The sequence below is a fragment of the Hirundo rustica genome, chromosome 29 (genome assembly GCF_015227805.2).
Source record: "Hirundo rustica isolate bHirRus1 chromosome 29, bHirRus1.pri.v3, whole genome shotgun sequence".
Lineage (NCBI taxonomy): Eukaryota > Metazoa > Chordata > Aves > Passeriformes > Hirundinidae > Hirundo > Hirundo rustica.
Genome location: NC_053478.1, coordinates 762264 through 781655, shown reverse-complemented (window position 1 = coordinate 781655; position 19392 = coordinate 762264). Strand labels below are relative to the sequence as shown.

Below are 19392 nucleotides of genomic sequence, written 5' to 3'. Positions count from 1 at the left end.
ACACGAGGCTGGCCGGGAGCCAAGTGTGGGGGGTCCGACCAAGGCCCCCCCCAGGAACTGCGACCCTCACGGGAATCAGCACCCTCCTAAGAGACTGGGGCTCTCCCAGGGATCAGGACTCTCTGCAGGGCAGGGGCAGAGCGGGACCACAGCAGCTTTTGATGCCCATCCGTGCCAGGAGCACACGTCATCTGTGCCCAGGCACGGGCGGCACCCGTTACCTCTGGGGTGGAGCACTGGCACCCAGCGCGGCACCCGGCATCACCCGTGTCCTGAACGGGGATGGGGGTTTGTGCTTGCTGGGGGGCCCTGGGGCCTGGAGAGATCTTACTGGGAGGTACTGGGATGTCGTGGGGCCCTGGGCTGTACCTGCGTAAGCGTTTCGGGGGGGTCACCGGTGTTTATTTGAGTGTAGGGCGAGGCGGTGACCAGCTGGTAATGATTAACCCCGGGCTGAGCCAGAGGATGAGGCCCCCCCTGCACCAGGGGCTGGGGTACTCCGCATCCCCAGTGTGCCCCCCAAGTGCTCCCCACCAGGTCCTGGGGCCCGCGGCTCAGCCCCGGGAGCCAGGCAGATGCTGCTCCCGCCCCTGCCCCGGGATGCCCGGCTACCGTCCGGTCCTGTGCCCCCACCCGGGGCTGGGTCCGCCCACGGCACAGGGGCGCTGCCTGCGGTGCCCCCCCAAGCCAGGGAAGCGCGATGGACCCCACCTGGGGACCTGATGCTGCGGGGGCCCCATCGGCGAGGTGGCACCCCCGTGCCAAGCCGGGCAGAACGACCCCCCTCCCTGGAGCCGGCGGCGGGGTGGGGCCTCTCCACCTGCCCCAGGTGCTCTATAAAGCTCCGGCCGCTGTCGAGCTGCCAGTTCCGGATCCCTGGATCGAGGCGGGTGCCGCCACCAGCTAACGGGAGAGCAGCCGCCGCCGAGCCCCGCGAGGCGCCGGCACCCCCCGGACAGGCCCATGGCGTTCACGGTCTTTCTGGTGCTGCTGGTGCTGGGCACAGGTGAGGGGCTGGGGTGGGCGGCACCTGGAGCCAGGGGGAGCCGGGCAGGGAGGAGGTACCGAGGCACGGGGGAGCGGAGCGGGATCCCTTTCAAACTGGGACCAGGGAATACCGGAGGCGGTGGCATCCTGGCAGCAGGAACGTTGTCGCTTCTCCCGTTCTGTCTCCGGGCTGCAGCGACCCGGGGCTGGTTGTGCCCAGGAAAGCTGGTACCCGGGGGCTCGGACTGAGCCCCTCTGCCGTGTCCGAAGGGCTCGGCCAAGGGCTGGGCTGTGCCGGGACCAGCCGGAGCAGGCTGTGCCCGGGGTTTGCAGGCTGGAATGCAGGTGTGTCCCGGTGAGCACCCGGACCCCGGGCTCTCCTCCAGTGCCACCGGCTCCTGCAACACTCGCTGGGAACTTGCCCGGGAGCTGCCTGTGCTGGCCCCCAGCCAGGCCAGGCAGGTCCAGAGGGCGCGGGAGCACCCCAGGCTGTCACCCACAGCAAGGGGGGCTTTATCGGGTGGCAAACCTGAGCCCCCAGCATGTCAGGGACAGGATGGAGGCGTCTGCAGGGCTGGGCATGGCACTGGTGTCAGTGCCCAGCCACCTCCACCGGGACCCTCGGTGGTGCCACAAGTGCCCGGCACCAGCCCCGATCGTGGGGTGTTGCTTGAAGGTCTCGTTAGCCTCGTGGGCAGATGGAGCCACTGACTGTTGGCTCCTGGGGGTTGTGGTGCTCCCCACAGTGTCCAGCTGATGAGCTGTTTCTGTTAAAACCTTCCCTAACTGGGCTGCAGCCATTGACTCCAGGGGTTTCCTCCAGGTACGCGTGCCATGACCACCGAGACAACCATGGAGATGGAAACTACCGAAACGACCACCGTGGAGATGACCACGGAAACGACCGCCACCCCCACCTTGTTGCCAAATATATTCCCCAAAAGCACAGGGGGCAGCCGGCCCCAAACCGGCTTCCCCTATGCCACCGTGTTCCCTGGCACAAACACCACGAACTTCCAATTTGGCAACGGCTCCGCAGCGTCCAACGGCTCTGTGGTGCCTGTCCGCAGCAGCCCGGCCGTCCCCCGTGTCAGTGCCACCTCAAACAGCAGCAGCTGGGGCCCCCACTCCAGCACCAACGGCAGCTCTGCCGCTCCCACCGTGGATGGCAGCACCGGAGGCAACGGGAGCACCAGCGCTCAGGTCTCTCCCACCCAGATAACGTCTGAGGGCAGCAGGGCTCCCACCCGGGGTGGCCCCAACCCCACGGCCCAGCCGCCCGCTGCCGTCCAGCTGCTGGTCCGTGTCCCGCTGTCCTTCCGCATTATCAACAGGAGCTTCAACGAGAGCCTGCGTGACCCAGCCTCAGAGCAGTACAGGAGCCTGAGCAGCACCGTCCTGACCATGGTGAGTCCCAGCCCCACCGGCAGAGGCCCCGGGCCGTGCTGGAAGGAGCCACCTCACCTTGGGGCTTTCCATGGAAGCACCCCGAGCGTCCGTTCTGCCGGCGGCTTCGGCCGCCCGGGCAGTTCTGCGTGGAGACAGGAAATGGGGGTGTCTGTGGGGAGGTGGCCGTGACCTCGGTGCTTCCTTCCAGTTCGAACACGTCTTTGGCTGCGCGGGCTGCATGGGCACGCAGACCTACACCGGGTGCAGCGAGCTGCGCTACAGGTGAGCGGCAGCGCCGGTGGGGCTGGGGAATTGCAGTGAATCCCCCTGGAATGTAGCCCCTCAGGGGGAAATCCGGGGGCTGATGTCTCCTCCCGTGCAGCCAAGGCTCGGTGGAGGTCCAGTCCACCCTTGTGTTTGGGAACGGAAGCGACGCCGTCACTCCCGACGCTACTGAGCAGCGCCTGAGGAAGAGCCTGGACCAGAACGGCTTCATCATGGGCCTGCAGCTGGACAGCATCCAGAGTGAGAGGAGAATCCAGGCTGGGGAGGGAGCGGGGATGGAGCTTGGGGGAAGCTCGGGGGCTCCATAAGCATTGCCCTGTCTTGGTTGAGGCGGGAGGCCAAGGTGGTGCTGTGATGGGCTTGGGGCCTGCAGTGAGCGCAGCCAGTGCACGATCCCGGTGTCAGGCAGCGCTGGGAAGAGCGAGTGGATCCCGTGCAGGAGGGCTCAGCCCCCAGTGTCCTGTCCCAGGTGTCTCTCAGGGCTCTGTCCCAGTTCTGCCTGTGGTGCAGACACAGCTCTGCTCCTTTCAGGCTCCACAGCAGTGATGTCCCCAGCTCCAACACCCGTGATCCCGGACTGGGCCATTGCTTTGTTGGTCCTGGTCAGCATCCTGCTGCTGTTCAGCATCTTCACCTGTCTCCTCCTAATGGTGAGGCCCCATTCCCATCCCAGTCCTGACCTGCATTCTCCCGGTTGGTCCCTGTCCCTGTCCCTGTCCCTGTCCCTGTCCCTGTCCCCACACCAGCCAAACCCAGACCCCTTCTCTCTCCCCAAGTCCACCTGCACCTGCCGCCGGAAAAGCCGAGGGAAGCTGGACCTGCTCAGCCAGAAAGATTCCTACCACCCCATGGCTGAATACCTGCAGTACCAGAGCCACGGGCGCTACGTGTCCCCCAACAGCAAACCCAACCCCTACAGCCAGGTGAGAGCCAGAGCCCCGTGCCGGGCTGCAGCCCCCGGCTTCGGGGTTAACGGCTAACGGAGGTGGCAGGGACGGGTGTGCGGGGGGCTCGTCCCACGCCGGCCTGGCCGGGAGGTGAGTGTAACATTCACGCCTGGCTGCAGCGGCGCTCGGAGCGGCTGCGCGGCCGCAGCGGGCGGACCCGGCCTGGCTCCGGGGAGCCCCCCGCCACCTTGGGCAGCCGCTCCCCGTGCCCAGCCCCAGCGGCGTCGGGGGGCTCGCTGCCTGCCCACCCCGCCCCTTCTCCTGCTCTGCTGTGTCCCAGCCAGACCCTCAGGTCTCTTGCTGCCAGCAGCATCCTCTGCCGCGGGTGGGGAGCAGGGTCGGGGCTCTGCAGAGCTGATGGGGGCTGACGAGATGATTCCCGTGCCAGCGCTCCTCATCCCGCTGGAGCTGCGGGTGTGGCTCCGGGAGCTGCCTGGAGGCGCAAAGGGCTCTCCAAGGCGATTTGGGGCACGGGGGGCCGCCTCACGGCCCCGTTTCCTGTGCTCCCCCCACGCGGGGCCGTGGGCGGGGGCCGTGTCCAGCTGCTCTGGCTCCCTGCGAGCAGCTCACCCTGTGCAAACACCAGGGGCCTGGGTAAATATTTACCTTCGCACTCGCCAGGCCAGCTTATCGTGCGGGAACACGGCCGGGGCCACCGCGGCTCCTCCCGCGCACGGGGAGGGGGAGCTCGGGGTGTCCGTGGGGGCCCAGGGTGCCCACAGTGCCCGCCGCCATGGCAGGATGCGATTTTTGGTTACCCATGATGGCCGTGGAGAGGGCGCAGACCTTTCTCTGCTGCCCCGGGGTGGGAAGAGAGAGGAGAACCCAGGAGAACTCAGCCCGGTCCTGACACCCCCTCGTTTTTCCTGTCCCCAAGGTGGCCGGCAGCAGCACCACGAGGTCTGGCACCTTCACCTACACCAACCCCGCCGCCGGCTCCGACAACCTCTGAAGGGTGCGCTGGGAAGGAGGGCGGCTGCCCAGGGGAGGGGGCGGCCGCAGCCCCCCACTCCCGGGGGAGCAGCACCGGCCCCCGGGGCACATCCCCCGGTGCTGCTCGGCCCCTCGCCGTGGGCAGCGGGAGCCGGATGGTTCTGGAGCAGCCGGATTCGTGCACATGACAGAACTGGACGAACGAAGATGGGGGGCGAGAGAGAGGGTCCCGCACACCCCACGGTCCCCGCGCTCGCTTGGCTTTGCAACCCTGCCCCGTGCCGGGGGTGCGGGACTGGGCTCGTGCCCCCCACCCCGGGGATTCAATGGCTCTTTTTGTGGTGTTATTTTATATAAATATCTCTATTTGCAGGGTGTTGGTGCCGGGCTCGGCTCGGCGGGGTGGCAGGTCCTCGGCCGGGGTGTATTTATCACAGTTAAAATAAAAGGATGGGGGCAGCCTTGTGTCCCCAGGGCTGCGCCGTGGGGGTGGCAGGGGGGCTTCTCTGGGACGGGGACTCCCCTGACGTGGTTGTCACCCACACGGGTGTCCTCATCTTGGGGGGGGTGGCTCTCGTTTCCCTTTCCAGGCAGTCCTGGGGGTGTCACCGTGTCCCTGGTCCCTGCACGCCTCTGGATGTGACATGTCCTGCCAAACTGCCTCCCTCTCAGCCCTCCCGCGCTGCCAGTTTCTGTTCACGATGGAACGCGTCTCGTCTGACACGTCCGGTTTCCCCACGGCTGCACAGGCGGAATGTGACGGTGCCAGGCCCGTGCAGCTGCACGTGTGCCACTGCGCGCACGTGGCGTCTCCTGCTCCCCTCCCCTGCCTGAACGGGCTCGGGGGTCTTCCAAACGCTGAGTGAACCCCAAAAAGGCTCTGGGGGGTGCTGGAGGAAGAGGCTGTGTGGCAGCACCGGGGCACACCCCTTGGGGACACGTGTGCCAGGGCACAAACCTTGGGAACAGCCGTCCCTGGAGTGCTCAGTGGCCCCCTGGCAGCCCCACTTTGAGCTGGGCCTGTTCCTGGGCGCTGGGAGTGTTTTGGCAAGCACTGAAAAGGCAGAAAAACAAGGAACCAAACCTTGCCCAAAGAAAGCCCATGTGGTGGCAGGCACGGAGCCAGTGCTTGGCCGGGAGCAGCCCCAGGAGCAGCCCAGCAGCGGGCAGCTGATGGATGCCTTGGCCGCACTGTGTGGGCTCTGGGTGGGGCCCACGGCCGTGCCAGGTGCCCGGGGAACCCTGGCATGTGCTGGGAGCTGTCAGAGCTGTGCTGGGGTGCAGGCAAGGGGCTGGGGGGGTCTCTGGAGCACAGGGGTGCCCTGAGACTGCTGTGGGGGATGCACTGATGGGGGGCTCTGGCACAGTGTGGCACCCCCCGCCCCCAGATCTGTTCTGCCAGCTGGGCATGGGGTCGAGTGCCTAGGGCAGGGCATGGGGTGTGCCTGGGACTGCTGTTTCCCCACTCAGCCCCCTCCCCAGCCCTGGGCAGGGCCCCAGGAATCAGAACAGGGGCCTGATTTGCAGGGCTGGGCCGTGCAGAGAGTTGCCTGTTCACAGAGAGCTCAGCCCTGTGGCTCCCTCCCCTTCCAACTTAGGGGCCGGGATCTCCAGGGACAGGCACCCACCCAGCAGGGCCCTGCCCCGCCTGTGGCCCCTCCACCTGCCATGCAGAGTACCTGGGTGGGGAGTCCAGCTCCAAAACCCACCCCGAGAAGATGCCTCAGCACCCAGCAGCCTCCCTGGCTGGACTGGCTGCCCTTGGGGCTCCCCAGCCATGCTGCAGGAGTTTGTTCTGGGGAGATGGCCGGTCCAGGAGACTCCTGACACCCTGGGACAGGGTGGCAGCGACCACGTGGCCGGGCAGAGCAGGGGTAGGACCTGACACGTCAGCACTGCCTGGGCTGGGCAGGCTTGGCACCTGCCAGCCACAGCACAAAGGACAGCTTGGCCCCATGGCCCCCGGTCCTGGGCACATCTCTGGACGTGTCTCTGGACAGCCTGGTCTCACAGCCCCATGGTCAGCCCAACACCACAGCCCCGTGACCCCACAGCCCTGTGACCCCAGAGCCAACACGTGTCCCCATGTCCCTCAGCACCCCGACCCCATGCACAGCCTGGCCCCATGGCCCCCCGTGGCAGGGAGGCTCCAGAGGAGTCTGGCATCGCAGTTTATTGTAGGAAACCATGAAAATACAGCGTTTGTTGTAACAGAACCCAGGAGAAATGACAGCAGCTCGGCAGGATCCCAGTGTGGGACTGCTGGCACAGCCCCCACAGTGCTGGGGCTCCCTGGAGGGTCGGATCCAGACCCTGCAGGCCCAGCCCAGCCCAGCAATGTGAGGTTGGGCACCGAGTGGTGTAACAGGAGCCAAGTGTGGCCCTCAGAGCACGTGCAGGGCTGGCCAGACACGTTGCTGCCCAAGGACAGGGCAGAGCAGGCTGCACTGAGGTGCCCAGCAGCCCACGGGAGGGAACCTCACGCTGGCTGCGTCCGGGGGCTGTGCCTGGCTGCAGCCAGATGATCCACGTTGAAAAATGAGCCATTTTACAAAACACCTTCACACCTCCTTCCAGCCCGGCCTCCCCCCGCCCTCTCCCCCCTCCCCAGCTGCCTCCCCCACCCCAACCAGCACCCAGCCTCTCCCCTCCACTGTCACCCCACTGTCACTTTCCACCCCCCTCCCTGTGCAGCCCCGTCCCCCTCCCTGACCCATCTCTAGGGCTGACCCTCTGCCAGCCCTGCCCACAGCCCCAGAGCAGCCTCGGGCTGAGTTGGAGCTAGGGGCAGGCGGACAGGGTGAGGAGGGGACGGCAAAGCTGTCCCCGTCCCCCCCATCCCACAAAACAAACACCTGGCCTTGTCCCCAGTGGTGGCGGGGGCCGGGGCCGCCTCTGCTACGCTCTGCTCCCTGGCCACTCGTGTCCCCCCAGGGGTGCCCGGGGGGCAGAGCCGGCGGCGCCCGGGGACGGCGGGCACGGCTCAGTCCAGCTTGGCGAAGTTCCCGATGGTCACTTTCCGCTCCTGCTTGTTGGCCACCAGCTCCTGGAGGTGCAGGGCCCCCCCTCCGATGAAGCAGAAGGCGGGGCAGACGGGCCCCGAGCAGTCCACGCCGCACTCCCAGAGCTCGCGGAAGGAGACGGCGTCGTAGAAGCTCACCTTGCCCTGCTCGTAGTCCAGGCAGATGCCGATGCGCGGGGGCAAGGGCACGGTGCAGCCGTTGGGGTCGCGGGACGTGAGGGCCGAGCCGTGCGACAGCAGGATCTTGCCCATGCCGATGGTGAGGAAGGCGTAGGGAGGAGGCGCCTCCACCGTCGTGTCCTCCGCCCCGCTGTCGTGGCCGCTGTCGGGGTCGTACCTGTGGAGGGGGCACGGGTGACCCACGGGACAGGCCGGAGATCCCCCCACACCCCAGTGCCTGCTGCGAAGGTAGGAAGAGGCAGAGGAACCCCGAAGCCGCCCCGCTCACCTGGGGCTCACCACGTCCTGCGGCACCTGGAACCACTCCTGCAGTTTGCTCTCCAGCCCCACGCCCACCTTCACCAGGTAGGAGCTGGGGTCCACGCAGCAGGCCCAGTAGCTCTTGCCCTGGGTGATGGCCACATCGCCGATGACCAGGTCGATGGACAGGTGGCAGCTGGTCATCAGGCGCTCGGCGGCGAAGAGCATGGGGATGCCGGGGACGCTGCGCACCGCGCGCTGGTCCTTGCTGATGGCCAGCCGGTCCCGGTTGAAGCCCCAGCGGTTGTCCAGGAAGAAGTTGAGGACTGCGGGGAGGAGAGGAGGAGGAAGGTGAGCAGAGCAGCACGGCGGGGCGCCCCGGCTCGATCCGAGCCCCCATCCATCGCCTCTCACCTGGGGCGGGCGGCGTGTGCAGGTAGATGTCCTCGCTGTAGTCCCCGAAGCCCGCCTTGTTGTAGCCCTTCACCCGGAGCACGTAGACGCTGTCGGTGTCCAGGTACTCGACGAGGGCGCAGGTGCCCCGCACCTCCTCCCGCCGCTGCCACAGCTTCAGCCCCTTGGCCTTGGCGTCGGTCTTGCGGAACTCCACGGTGTAGTGCCAGGCGGGCGGCGAGTGCTGCGGCAGCCGCCAGCACAGGAAGATCTGGTCGTAGGTGTAGGTGCGCTGCGTGTCGATGACGGGGGCCTCGGGCGCTGCAGGGAGAGGCAGCGGCGGGCATCAGGCAGCGTCCCCCAGCCCGCCGGCGGGGAGGCGGCCGGACGCAGGGAGGGGGCATTCCGGGATTCCGGACGGACGGACGGACGGACGCACGACCAGCGGAGTCTAGAGGGGTCTGACTGCGGAGACCGTGTGTCGGCACCGAAGGAGAGCGAGAGTCAGGGAGACAGAGGAGCTGCTGCTGTGGGGCTCCAGGGACCAGACAGGCCGAGTGCAAGTCAGGAGGGAGGAGAGAGAGAGAGAGAGAGAGAGAGAATGGAGGCAGTGGAAGAGGAGGAGGAGGAGATGGGGATGGAGGGTGGTAGAAGGTACTGGCAGGAACAGAGGCAGGGCGGGAAGGAGAGATGAAGGTGGAAGGAGGGTGAGGAAAGGATGGGAATGGGGCGAGGAAGAGAAGGGGAACTGGATGAGGGAGGTAGAAATGGGGCAAGGAGAGGGGTGGAAATGGGGAGAGGAAGAGGACAGAAATGGGGTGAGGGTAGGATGGAAGTACAGAGGGGAGGAGAATGGAAACGGGGCAACAATGGGGCAAGGACAAGGTGGGAATAGGGTGCAGAAAGGGACAGAAATGGGGTGAGCAGGACAGAAATGGAGTGAACAGGACAGAAATGGGGCAAGGAGGCAGATGGGAATGGGGCAAAGGGGAAAAGAAATGGGACGAGGAGAGGGATGGAAAAGGAGTGAGGCAGAAGATGGAAATTGGGTGAGAGTAGAATGGAAGTGGGGTGAGAGTGGGACAGAAATGAGGTGCAGACAAGATAAATGGGGGAAGAATGTAAATATTAATAGGGTGAAGGGGGGACAGATATGGGGCGAGGAAGGGGATGGAAATGGGACAAGAGGGGGAGGAAAATCAGACAAGGAGAGGGGTGGAAATGGGGCAAAGAGAGAAAGAAAATGGAGTGAGAAATGGGATGGAAATGGGGTGAGACTGGGATGGAAATGGAAAGAAGGGGAATGGAAACAGGACGAGAAGAAGGTGGAAATCGAACAAGGATGGGGTTGAAATGGGGCAAGGGAGAGCGGAAATGGGATGAGAAGGGGCAGAAAATTGGATGATGAATGGGACGGAAGTGGGGTGAGAGTGGAACAAAAATGGAGTGAGGAAGGCGATGGAAACACGGTGAGAGGGGACAGAAATAGGGAGAGGAAGAGAATGGAAACAGGGCAAGAGGGGATGGAAATGGGCCAAGGAAGGGGACGGAAATGGAGCAAGGAGTGGGACGGAAATGGGGCGAGAGGGGGTGGGAGGGCAGAGGGAGCGGCGGCAGATGGAGGAGGCAGAGCCAGCGGCTGCCAACGCCAGCGGGCAGGACGGGGATGGAGGATGGCGGCGGAGCGGGGCCAGGGCGGGAGCAGGATGGAGGGATGGAGGGATGGGAAGAGAGAGAGGGGCGGCTCTGGGGCAGGGGTGTGACTTGCCTCAGTTACTTCGGTGACGCCTCGGCAGCGGCCGCAGCCTATAAACAAAGAGAGGTAGAAGCAGGTCTGAAACGTGTCGCCAGCGGGTCCGGCAGGGCCACGCGGCTCCTGCCCTGCGGGAAGCGCCTGCCCGGCAGCGGGGCAGCTCCGTACTCACCCTCCGGCACTCCTGCTGCCCTCACCTGGCACCACGGCCCTGCCTGCCTGCCCCTGGCCCGGACGCCCTGGCACAGGGCAGGGCAGGGATATCTCTGGGGGCTGCTGGGGCGGGGGCTGGCCCTGACGGGGAGGGGGGCACTGGCAGATCCGCGAGCGCCTGCCCGAGCGCGGCCCTGGGCAGCCGAGGCTGAGCTGCAGCTCCGAGGTGGGCAGGGACCCGCTCTGCCCGCGGGGGCTGCGCCTTGGCACGGGGCACAGCCGGTGCCCGGGTCCCGCTGCCTTTACCTCGGATGAAGGCCAGGTCAGTGAGCAGCTTCAGCTCCCTGCTGACATCCAGCTGGAAGTGGCTGAAGGAGGCGTTGGCTGCGGGACGGAAGCTCTGCAGCGAATCGGTGGCCCTGAGGATCCTGCAGCACAGGAGAGCGGGGATGTCACGGTGCCACCTCAGGCACCAGAGGGCCCCAACACCCCCGGCAGCCCAGTACCTGTTGTGCAGCTGCTTGGCAGCCTGGACAAAGCAGGGGTGGTCAGTCTCCTTCAGCACCTCCTGGGCATAGCCCACCATGCCCGAGTTCTCCAGCATGGCCTGGTGCTCCCGGATCTGGCCGTGCAGGCTGGCCAGCCGCTCCTGCTGGCACTCCTCAATGGCCTGCAGCAGCGTGGCCCGCTTCTCCTCCAGCATGGCACACAGCCCCTGGATCAGCTGTGACACCTCTTCCTTGGCCTGCGAGCCGTTCACCTGCCGGGCACACGGCAGGGTCAGTGTGTGGCACGTCCTGGGACCAGAGGGGACTGCGCTGGCTGTGCCACTCCCGCCTAGGGACAGCTCAGGGACAGATGGGCACCCTCCGCCCTTACCTCCGTGTGCTTCACTGTCTCCTCCAGCTGGGCAATCTGGGTCTGCACCGTGTCCTGGCTGCTCAGGATGTAGGCGAGGCTCTTCGTCAGCTTCTCCTGCAGGAAGGTGATGAGACGTGGTGCTGGCAGCCCCCGCCCCACACCCCCCATCTGCACCGGCGCTCTGTGGTGCCCCCAATTCCCCACAGAGCCCCAGCCTGGCCCCAGCAGCCCTTACCCTGAGCGCCTGGTAGGCGCTGAGCACCGGGGTGATCTTGTGGCTGGTGTGGGTGCGGCGCACGCGGCAGAGCTGGCACACCAGCCGCTGGCAGGTCTTGCAGTAGTGAGTCACCTCCTCCTTGTGCTCCGGGCACATCAGCCCCTGTGCGGGCACAGTGGGGCTCAGCCGAGCTCTGCACCCCCTCCCACCCCTGCACCCCAGATCTTAGAATCACAGAATGGTTGGGGTCAGAAAGGGACCTTGAAGATCATCTTGTTCCAACCTGCCTGACTTGAAAAGGGACATCCTCAACTAGACCCTGTTGGCCTTGAACGCTTTCTGGGACGTGGCATTCACAGATTTTGTGGGCAACTAGTTCCAGTACTGCGCTACCCTCACCATAAGAAGTTTTTCCTAATATCTAACCTAAATTTACTCTCTTTCAATCTGAACCCATTGCCCTTTGTCCCGTCACTCCATGCTCTTTGTAAATAGTCTTGCCCCATCCTTCCACCAGTTCCTTTTCAGGCCACAGCTTGGTAACCCCACAGCTTCTCTTCTCCAGGCCGAACAACCCCGATTCTCTCAGATTAATCCCTCATCAGGGCAGGAGCACCCACGAGGAGGCCGTACCTTGGGGCGGAAGGTGAGGGTGGGGGGCGTGGGCTCATGCTGGGCTTTCTGGGTGCCCCAGGGGTGGTAGAGCTTGAAGCACTCGTTGCAGAAGCTGGACTTGCACTCCGTGCAGCCCTTGGTGGCCTCCAGCTGCGGGGGCTTGCAGAACTGGCACATGATGGCCGCGCTGATGTTGATGGTCTGCCGGTACCGCTCCACCACCCGCTCCAGCGTCAGGTTGCGGAAGAGGCTGCCCAGGCCCCGCTCGCCCAGGTCCACGTCCCGCTGGCAGGCGGGGCACGGGAAGCTGACAGTCTGGGGGTGCACGGCACCCCGCTTGCGCCCCGGGTAGGTGCCGAAGCCTGTGGGAGGGAGGCAGGGAGGGGGTCAGCAGGCCATGAAGCCCCAGAGTCCCTCAGCCCCCCATGGGGGAGCCCAGGGTGCTGTCTCCATCCCCACCTCCATCCCTTCCAGTTGTCCCTGCTCCCAACCCCTCCAGCCATCCTCATCCCCTCTGTTGTTCCTATTCCAGCTGCCATCCTCTCCAGCCATCCCCCTCCCCTCCATCCATCCCCGTTCCCTCCAGCCACCTCTGTCCCCTCCAGCCATCCCTGCCCCCTCTGCCGTCCTTATCCCCTCCAACCATTTCCACCCCTTCCAACCACCCATCCCTGCCCTCTCCAGCCATCCATCCCCCTCTCCTCCAGCCCTCTCTGTCACCTCCAGCTGTCCCCAACCCCTCCAGCCATCCCTGTCCCCATCTCCTCAGCCACCCCTGTCATCTCCAGCCATCCCCGTCCCCTTGTTGCCCCTGTCCCTTCTGCCAGCCCCTCCAGCCCCACCTGACTTGAGGAGGCGGTCGAGCCGATCGGGTTTGGGGACAGCCCGGCGGCCCAGGCGGGGGCTGCGGGTGGACGGGGTGGCTGCGGGCGAGGTGGGCTCGGAGGTGGGGTCGCAGTACAGGTGGCCGTGCTGCAGCAGCACCTCGCTGGCACACACGTGGCACACGTTGTGGGTACAGGGCAGGGCCAGCGGCTGCTTGTACATCTCCTTGCACACCGGGCACACCAGCTCTCGCTCCATGTTCTTCATGCTGGTCTGCGGAGAGAGCGGGAGCGTCACCCGCCAGCGGCACGACAGGGCTGACACCAGATGGGACCGGCACCAGGGCCAGGAGCGGCACCAGGGCCAGGAGCAGCACCAGGGCCAGGAGCAGCACCAGGGCTGAGATCAGCACCAGGGCTGAGATCAGCACCAGGGCCAGGATCTGGGCTAGGACCAGCATCATGGCCAGGATCAGGGACAGGATCAGCATCAGGGCTGAGATCAACACCAGGACCAGGATCAGCACCAGGGCCAGGATCAGCATCAGGGACAGGATCTGGGACAGGATCAGCATCAGGGCTGAGATCAGCACCAAGACCAAGATCAGCATCAGGGCCAGGATCAGCATCAGGGACAGGATCTGGGCCAGGCCCAGGATCAGCATCAGGGCCAGGATCAGCATCAGGGCTGAGGTCAGCACCAGGACCAGCATCAGGGCTGGGATCATCATCAGGGCTGGAATAAGGGCCTTGGACCAATAGTAGGTCCAGGACCAGCACCTGGGCAGGATCAGTATCAGGGCTGGGATCAGCACCAGGATCACAGCTGGAACCAGCCAGGGCCTGGAACCAACACCAGGGCCAGGATCAGCATCAGGACCAGGATCAGGGCCTGGAATCAACACCAGGGCCAGGATCAGCATCAGGACCAGGATCAGAACCAGTACTGGGAGTCAGGCTGGGATGCAGACAAGGACTGGGACCATCATCAGGGCAACGATGAGGCCTGGGACCAGCACCAGGGATGGGATGAGGACAAACACCAGGACCAACACCAGGATGAGGATCAGGACTTCCACTAGGATGAGTTATGGGGCTGGGATCAGCAGAAAGGCCAGGATCAGGGTCAGCACTGGAACCACAGCCAGGACCAGGGCCAGTGTCAGGACCAGAACTGGGACAGGGGCAAGGTTGGGAGCAGCATCATGGCCAGGATCAGGCCTGGGATCAGTCTGAGGAATGGCACCAGGGCCAGCACCAGGATGAAGCTCAGGGCTGGACTGGGGATGGGAACTGGGGCCACACCAAGACCAGGACTGGGGCCAGCGCTGGCACCAGGACCAGCACCAGAGCCAGGATCAGGCTTGGGACCAGCAGCATGGTCAGAATCAGGATCAGCACTGGAATCAGAACCTGGATGGGACTCAGGCCTGGTATAGGGATCGGATTGGGGCTGGGCCCAGAGAAGGGTCAAGATTAGACCAGTATCAGGATAGCAGCGGAATGGGGGCCACCAGTGGGATCAGCACCAGGATGGAGCCCAGGGCTGGGATGGGGATGAGGACCAGCACTGGGAATAGTGCCAGGATGGGGCCCAGGGCTGATCCTGATGGGGACAGGGATGAGTGCTGGGATTGGAACTGGGATGGAGAGGGAGATGGGGGCCAGGATGGAGATGGGGACTGGGATGGGGGCTGGGATGGAGACTGGGGATGGGGACTGGGGCTGGAGCCAGAGCAGAGCCCGGATTGGTCTCGACACTGGGACCAGCGCCAGGACCGGGCTGGGCACCAAGATCGGGCCCGGGATGGGGCCGCCCCCTCCGCACCCGGTGCTCCCGGCTCGGCCGTGGCTCGGTGCGGGGGGCTCCCGATGACGGCCCTCCCCGGGGGTCGCTGCGGTGAGTCGGGGTGCGGGGTCCGCCCACCCCTCAAGGGCATCGCCCTCCCCCCCGGTCCCCGCCGCGTTGCCACGGCGACCCGATCCCGGAGGACCTCTGCCCGCCCCCCCGCCGCCACCGCGGCCGCTCACGCTGATGCGGACGAGCGCATCCATGATGGAGGTGAAGGTCTGCAGGTCCTCGCCCTCGGCCATGGCTCCGCTCCCCGCGCCCGTGCCTGCGACGGCGGCGGCAGCAGCGGCGGCCGCGATCGCCCCGGTGTGTTGCAGGGAGCGGCGGAGCCGGGGGGAGGGCGGGGGGCGGCGGCGCGCATGCTCGGCGGCGCCCGCCCCGCCGGCACCGGAGGGAGGTGGAGGCACCGGAGGGGCGGCACCGGTGCGGGGGGGGCGCGGTGGGCGCGGGGATGCTCTCGCCGCACCCTCGGGCATCCCCCGACGGGCGACGCTGGAGGAGCTGCGCCTGGGGTGGGCTGCGGGCAGCATGAGAATGACACCGGTACCGGCGGCGGTGCCGGGGGGGGGTCCCGGGGTCGGTGCCGGGGGTGGTCGCGGTGTCGGTGCCGGGGGTGGTCCCGGGGTCGGTGCCGGGGGTGGGTGCGGGGACGGTCTCGTCCCCCCGCTGTTCCCGTCCCTGCCGCCAGAGGGCGCTCCGAGGGGGGCGCGGGTTCGCAGTTCCGCTCCCGGCCGCCGGGGGGCGCGCGCACAGCGGGGCGCGCTGGGAGGGGCGGGGCCGCCCGCGCAGGCGCAGTGGCGCAGCCCGGAGCTGCTGCCGTGTCCCCGCTGCGCGCGGCCGCGGTGCGCGTGCGCAGAACGGCGGCACCGGGAACGGAGCGGGAGCGGCTGGGGGCATCGGGGGCACCATGGGTATGGGGGAACCGGGGGGGGAACGGGGAACCGGGGGGGAACGGGCAAAGGGGACGTGACGGGGGAATGGGAGAAAGGAGGGCACGGGGACAGGGGTGGTAATGGGAATACCGAGGGAACGAGCGGTAACGGGGGAAGGGGCGTAACGGGGCAGGGGGATAACCGAAGCGGGAGGAGTACCGGGGATAGGGGCAATAGCGGGGGGTAACGGGAAAGGGGAGGGAATGAAGGGTACCGGGGCACGGGGACAGCGGCAGCAGCGGGGGATGGAGGTGTAACAGGGCAGGGAGGTAACGGGGTCACGGACATCACGGGGCGGGAGTGAACGGGAGCGGGGGAACAGCTGGGCCGGGGGAATGCGGGGATGAGCGGCGAGGGGGCCGGGATGCACGGCACCCATGGGTGCAGGGTGAGCACAGGCTCCGCGTCTGGCCTGGTCCCGGTGCTGAGTCGGCCCCGGGACGCAGCCGTAGGCACGGGCACATCCCTGGCGCTGTCGTCGCTGCTGTCGCTGCTGCTGTTCGCCGGGATGCAGATGTACAGCCGGCAGCTCGCCTCCACCGAGTGGCTCACCATCCAGGGCGGGCTGCTGGGCTCCGCGCTCTTCGTCTGCTCCCTCACCGCATCCGTGGGCACTGGGAGTGGGACCGGGGGACGGGAGGGGGGCTGGTGGGGAGTGGGGTGCTGTGTCAGGGGGCTGGGAACCGGACCAGAGGGATGGTGGGCGGCAGGGACGGGGCTGGGAGCAGGGCACGGGATGGGAATGGCGGAACAGGAGCAGGTGCAGATGACAGGAGTGTGGCTGGAGCAGAGAGGATGGGAGCAAGCTCGGGAGGACAGCAGGATCCCGTTCTGTCCCTTAACTCCACAACCAGGCCTTCAACAACCTGGAGAACCTCATCTTCGGCAAGGGCTTCCAGGCCAAGATATTCCCGGAGAGTAAGTGTTGTGGGAGCCCAGGAGGGGAGCAGGAACACATTGGTGTCCTGTGGAAGGGCTGGGGGTGCTCCAGCAGTGGCACTGGATGGTCCCAGCCCTGCCCTGGAACCGTGGCAGCTTCCCTTGAGCTTTCCCTGGGCCTGAGGGAAATTATGCTGCTGCAGCCATGGCCCCTCCATCACTGGGGGCAGCCCTGCAGCATCGTGTGTCTCCTGCTTCTCCACAGTCCTCACCTGCCTCTTGCTGGCCCTGTTTGCCTCTGGCCTCATCCACCGGGTCTGTGTGACCACCTGGTACGTCCAGAGCTGCCCTGGAGGGTGGGGGGCGACCAAGGGGACCCCGAGAGATCACGGGGTGACACTGGGAGGGGGCTGGGCAGGGCCAGGACTGCTATGGTGCCTCAGGGGGCTGGTGGGAACAGCAGCACAGCGGGATCTAAGGGAGGGTGTTTAGGAAGGGCAGGGGAGTGGGATTCAAGGGGAAAGTGTTGGTTTAGGAAGGGCAGGGGATTGGGACCCAGGGGCAAGGTGTTGGTTTACAAAGGGCAGTGCGTTGGGATCCCAGGGAAGCTGTTGGGGCGAGCCTGGCGTGCTCCTGCCCCCAGCAGCTGAGCAGCCTCTTCCCATCTGCCCTCGTAGCCTCATCTTCTCCATGGTCGGTCTCTACTACATCAACAAGATATCCTCCACTCTCTACCAGTCCACAGCGCCTGTCGCTGCTCCTGCCAAGGCTGTCGGCAAGGGCAGGAAGAGAAATTGATGTCCTGCTGCCCCTTCCTGGGGCAGCCCCCTCCCTGCGGCTGGTCCAGGACTCCCCCCTGCCCAATAAAGCCATTTCTTTGTAGCTTCTTGTCCCCTCTGCCAGCTCCCAGTTCCTGGCCCTGCTGTGTGCCGGTGTGGCTGGAAGTGGCTCTCAATCCTGGGGTAGATTCTGGGTTGCCCAGGGAAGGTGAGGGTGGCCAAGGGCGGAAGATTTGCTGCTGGCATCTTGTCTGTCCAAACCTGCAAGGGAGGAAGATCCCAGTGGAGCCAGGATTGGAGCATACTGGAGCCGCAGAGGCTGGAGTGGGCAGGGGGTGTGCGGGGGTCCCAGTGGCTGAGGGCTGCTACTGGACCGCTGCGCTGGCACAGCTCAGGCTGCTGGGTTTGGCAGGGGATCACAGATTCGTGCCCTCCGCGGGACCCCGGGTGGGTCACCAGGGCTGCCCGGGTAGGGGGGGTGGGAACGGCGCAGTCCCCGCAGCCGTGGGAGGGCGGCCGGGACTCGCTCCCACGCCGGGCCCCTGGCACCCCTCCGGCCGGACGTGGAGGAAACCAGATGCTTCCTGCGGCCCCGGCCTCGGCCGACAAAGCCCGGCGCTTCCTGCGGCACCGGCAGCGGGGCCGGAGCCGGGGTCCCGGCGGGGTCCCGGCGGTGCCGTGCCCCGCCCCCAGGGGGAGCCCGCGGCCGCCGCTCCCTGGAACTACAGTTCCCGGCATCCCTCGCGCGCGGCGCTGCCGTTACGTCATCGCGGTGCCGGGCAGGGAGCGGGACCAGCACCGGGAGCGGGACCGAGCCAGGTTGGGGGTGGGGCTGGGCCCGGGCTTTGGGGGGGAATTCGTTCCGGCGGGAGGAGACCCCGGGGGAGACCGGGCCCGGCGCAGGGCGGTGTCCCTCCCGGCTCCGCTCTCCGTGCTTCCCTCCTTCCTTCTCTGCCGCTCTCCCCGCCCCATCTCCCCATTTCCCCGCTGTTCCTCTCATGGGTCCCCCCGCTCCCCGTGTTTTCCCCTTTTCCCCTCCGCTTTCCCCCTCTCACACGCGCTCTCCCCTCAGGCCGCCATGACCAAGCTGGGGCAGTGGCTGTGTGGACTCGCCGTGCTGGGCTCGGCTTGGGCCGCGCTGGCTCTGGCCCCGCCGGGGCTGCAGCCGCCGGCCCCGCTCCGCCAGGCGCTGCTGCCGCTGCCCGTCTACCTGCTGGTGGCCTTCGGCTGCTACTCCCTGGCCACCGTGGGCTACCGCCTGGCCACCTTCAACGACTGCGAGGAGGCGGCGGCCGAGCTGCAGGAGCACATCAGGGCGGCGCGGGCCGACCTGCGGCGGCGGGGGCTGCGCCTGTGAGCCCAATAAAGGCCAGGGACGGTGCTGCCCGTGCTGTTCTGTGAGCCCGGGGCACGGCGGGGGCGGTGGGCACTGAGAGCCACCCGGGGGAATCGCTCAGCTCTCAGCGGTGTGATGTTGGTGTGCAGGGAGGGGTTTTGTGAAGAGCAAGGTCACCGTGCGGGCCCAGTTCTCTCACCACTCTTGAGGGGCTGCAGGGAAAACCCCACACCCGGTCCTGCCCTGCCTGGCCCTCGCTGAGTTCCCTGGAGCTTGGCTCTGGGGTCGGATGTGGGACTGGGCCGTGCCCCAGAGCCCAAGCACATTCCTGGCTCAGATGTGGATCACAGGTGGGAGCTGGAGGAGCCTCATCCCGTCCCCTTTGGCCGGGTTCCTGGGAAGGAGGAGAGGGACTGGCAGCGTGGGGTGGGCGACACAGCTTTGAAATTGCAGCATGGTGCCCCCCAACCCCAGCAGCTCGAGGGGAGCTCCCCCGAATCCTCTGCCCATCCACAGCACCACGCTGGGCGTCACTGGGAATAGGGAGGGGTGGGGGGCTCTGTCTGGGGAGGGGCCCGCTCCTGGGGACCCCCATTTCTGCTCTCTGACCCCGTGTGCAGGAACCTGCTGCCTTGGCAGCCGCCAGCTCCTCCAGCCAAAGGACTTTGGGATTTTAATTAGCAGCTGTGTATCCTGCAGAAAGGAGCAGTTGGGAGCGGGAGGGAGGACTCGGGTTAATTAGCAGGAGCAGCTAATTAGCTGTTTCCTGAGCAGCAAAGGCTGGTGGGAGCAGGGTGGGAAGCTCCCAGCACTCG

The 19392-nt window shown here is 66.4% G+C and overlaps 4 protein-coding genes across 6 annotated transcripts; 3 read left to right on the top strand and 1 right to left on the bottom strand.

Annotated features, from left to right (window-relative positions):
- Positions 1-881: 881 nt before the first annotated feature.
- Positions 882-5610, top strand: MUC1 (mucin 1, cell surface associated). Of its 2 annotated transcripts, XM_040088207.1 has the most exons (8): positions 882-1006; positions 1811-2394; positions 2585-2658; positions 2759-2901; positions 3193-3311; positions 3438-3584; positions 4486-4563; positions 5132-5610. In XM_040088207.1, exons 1-7 carry the CDS (start codon positions 964-966, stop codon positions 4558-4560), a joined length of 1185 nt encoding a protein of 394 aa, XP_039944141.1. In that variant the 5' UTR covers positions 882-963; the 3' UTR covers positions 4561-4563; positions 5132-5610. The 2 variants fall into 2 exon arrangements, with proteins under 2 accessions (XP_039944141.1, XP_039944140.1); XM_040088206.2 differs by lacking the exon at positions 5132-5610 and having other exon boundaries at positions 4486-4984.
- A 1649-nt stretch (positions 5611-7259) lies between these two features.
- TRIM46 (tripartite motif containing 46) lies at positions 7260-14956 on the bottom strand. 2 transcript variants are annotated; one of them, XM_040088131.2, is made up of 10 exons: positions 14831-14956; positions 12818-13073; positions 11994-12337; positions 11379-11522; positions 11162-11257; positions 10789-11042; positions 10589-10710; positions 8398-8697; positions 8012-8309; positions 7260-7900 (listed from the first exon to the last, which is right to left on the bottom strand). In XM_040088131.2, the coding sequence occupies exons 1-10, from the start codon at positions 14891-14893 to the stop codon at positions 7525-7527; spliced, it is 2253 nt and encodes a 750-aa protein (XP_039944065.1). In that variant the 5' UTR covers positions 14894-14956; the 3' UTR covers positions 7260-7524. The 2 variants fall into 2 exon arrangements, with proteins under 2 accessions (XP_039944065.1, XP_058279757.1); XM_058423774.1 differs by lacking the exon at positions 8012-8309 and having other exon boundaries at positions 7570-7900.
- Positions 14957-15470: 514 nt separating this feature from the next.
- On the top strand, positions 15471-17344 carry KRTCAP2 (keratinocyte associated protein 2). The gene is made up of 5 exons (XM_040088168.1): positions 15471-15562; positions 16030-16184; positions 16438-16501; positions 16728-16794; positions 17140-17344. The coding sequence occupies exons 1-5, from the start codon at positions 15559-15561 to the stop codon at positions 17258-17260; spliced, it is 411 nt and encodes a 136-aa protein (XP_039944102.1). The 5' UTR covers positions 15471-15558; the 3' UTR covers positions 17261-17344.
- A 665-nt stretch (positions 17345-18009) lies between these two features.
- On the top strand, positions 18010-18616 carry DPM3 (dolichyl-phosphate mannosyltransferase subunit 3, regulatory). The gene is made up of 2 exons (XM_040088169.2): positions 18010-18060; positions 18314-18616. The coding sequence occupies exon 2, from the start codon at positions 18320-18322 to the stop codon at positions 18596-18598; it is 279 nt and encodes a 92-aa protein (XP_039944103.1). The 5' UTR covers positions 18010-18060; positions 18314-18319; the 3' UTR covers positions 18599-18616.
- The last annotated feature ends 776 nt before the right edge of the window (positions 18617-19392 follow it).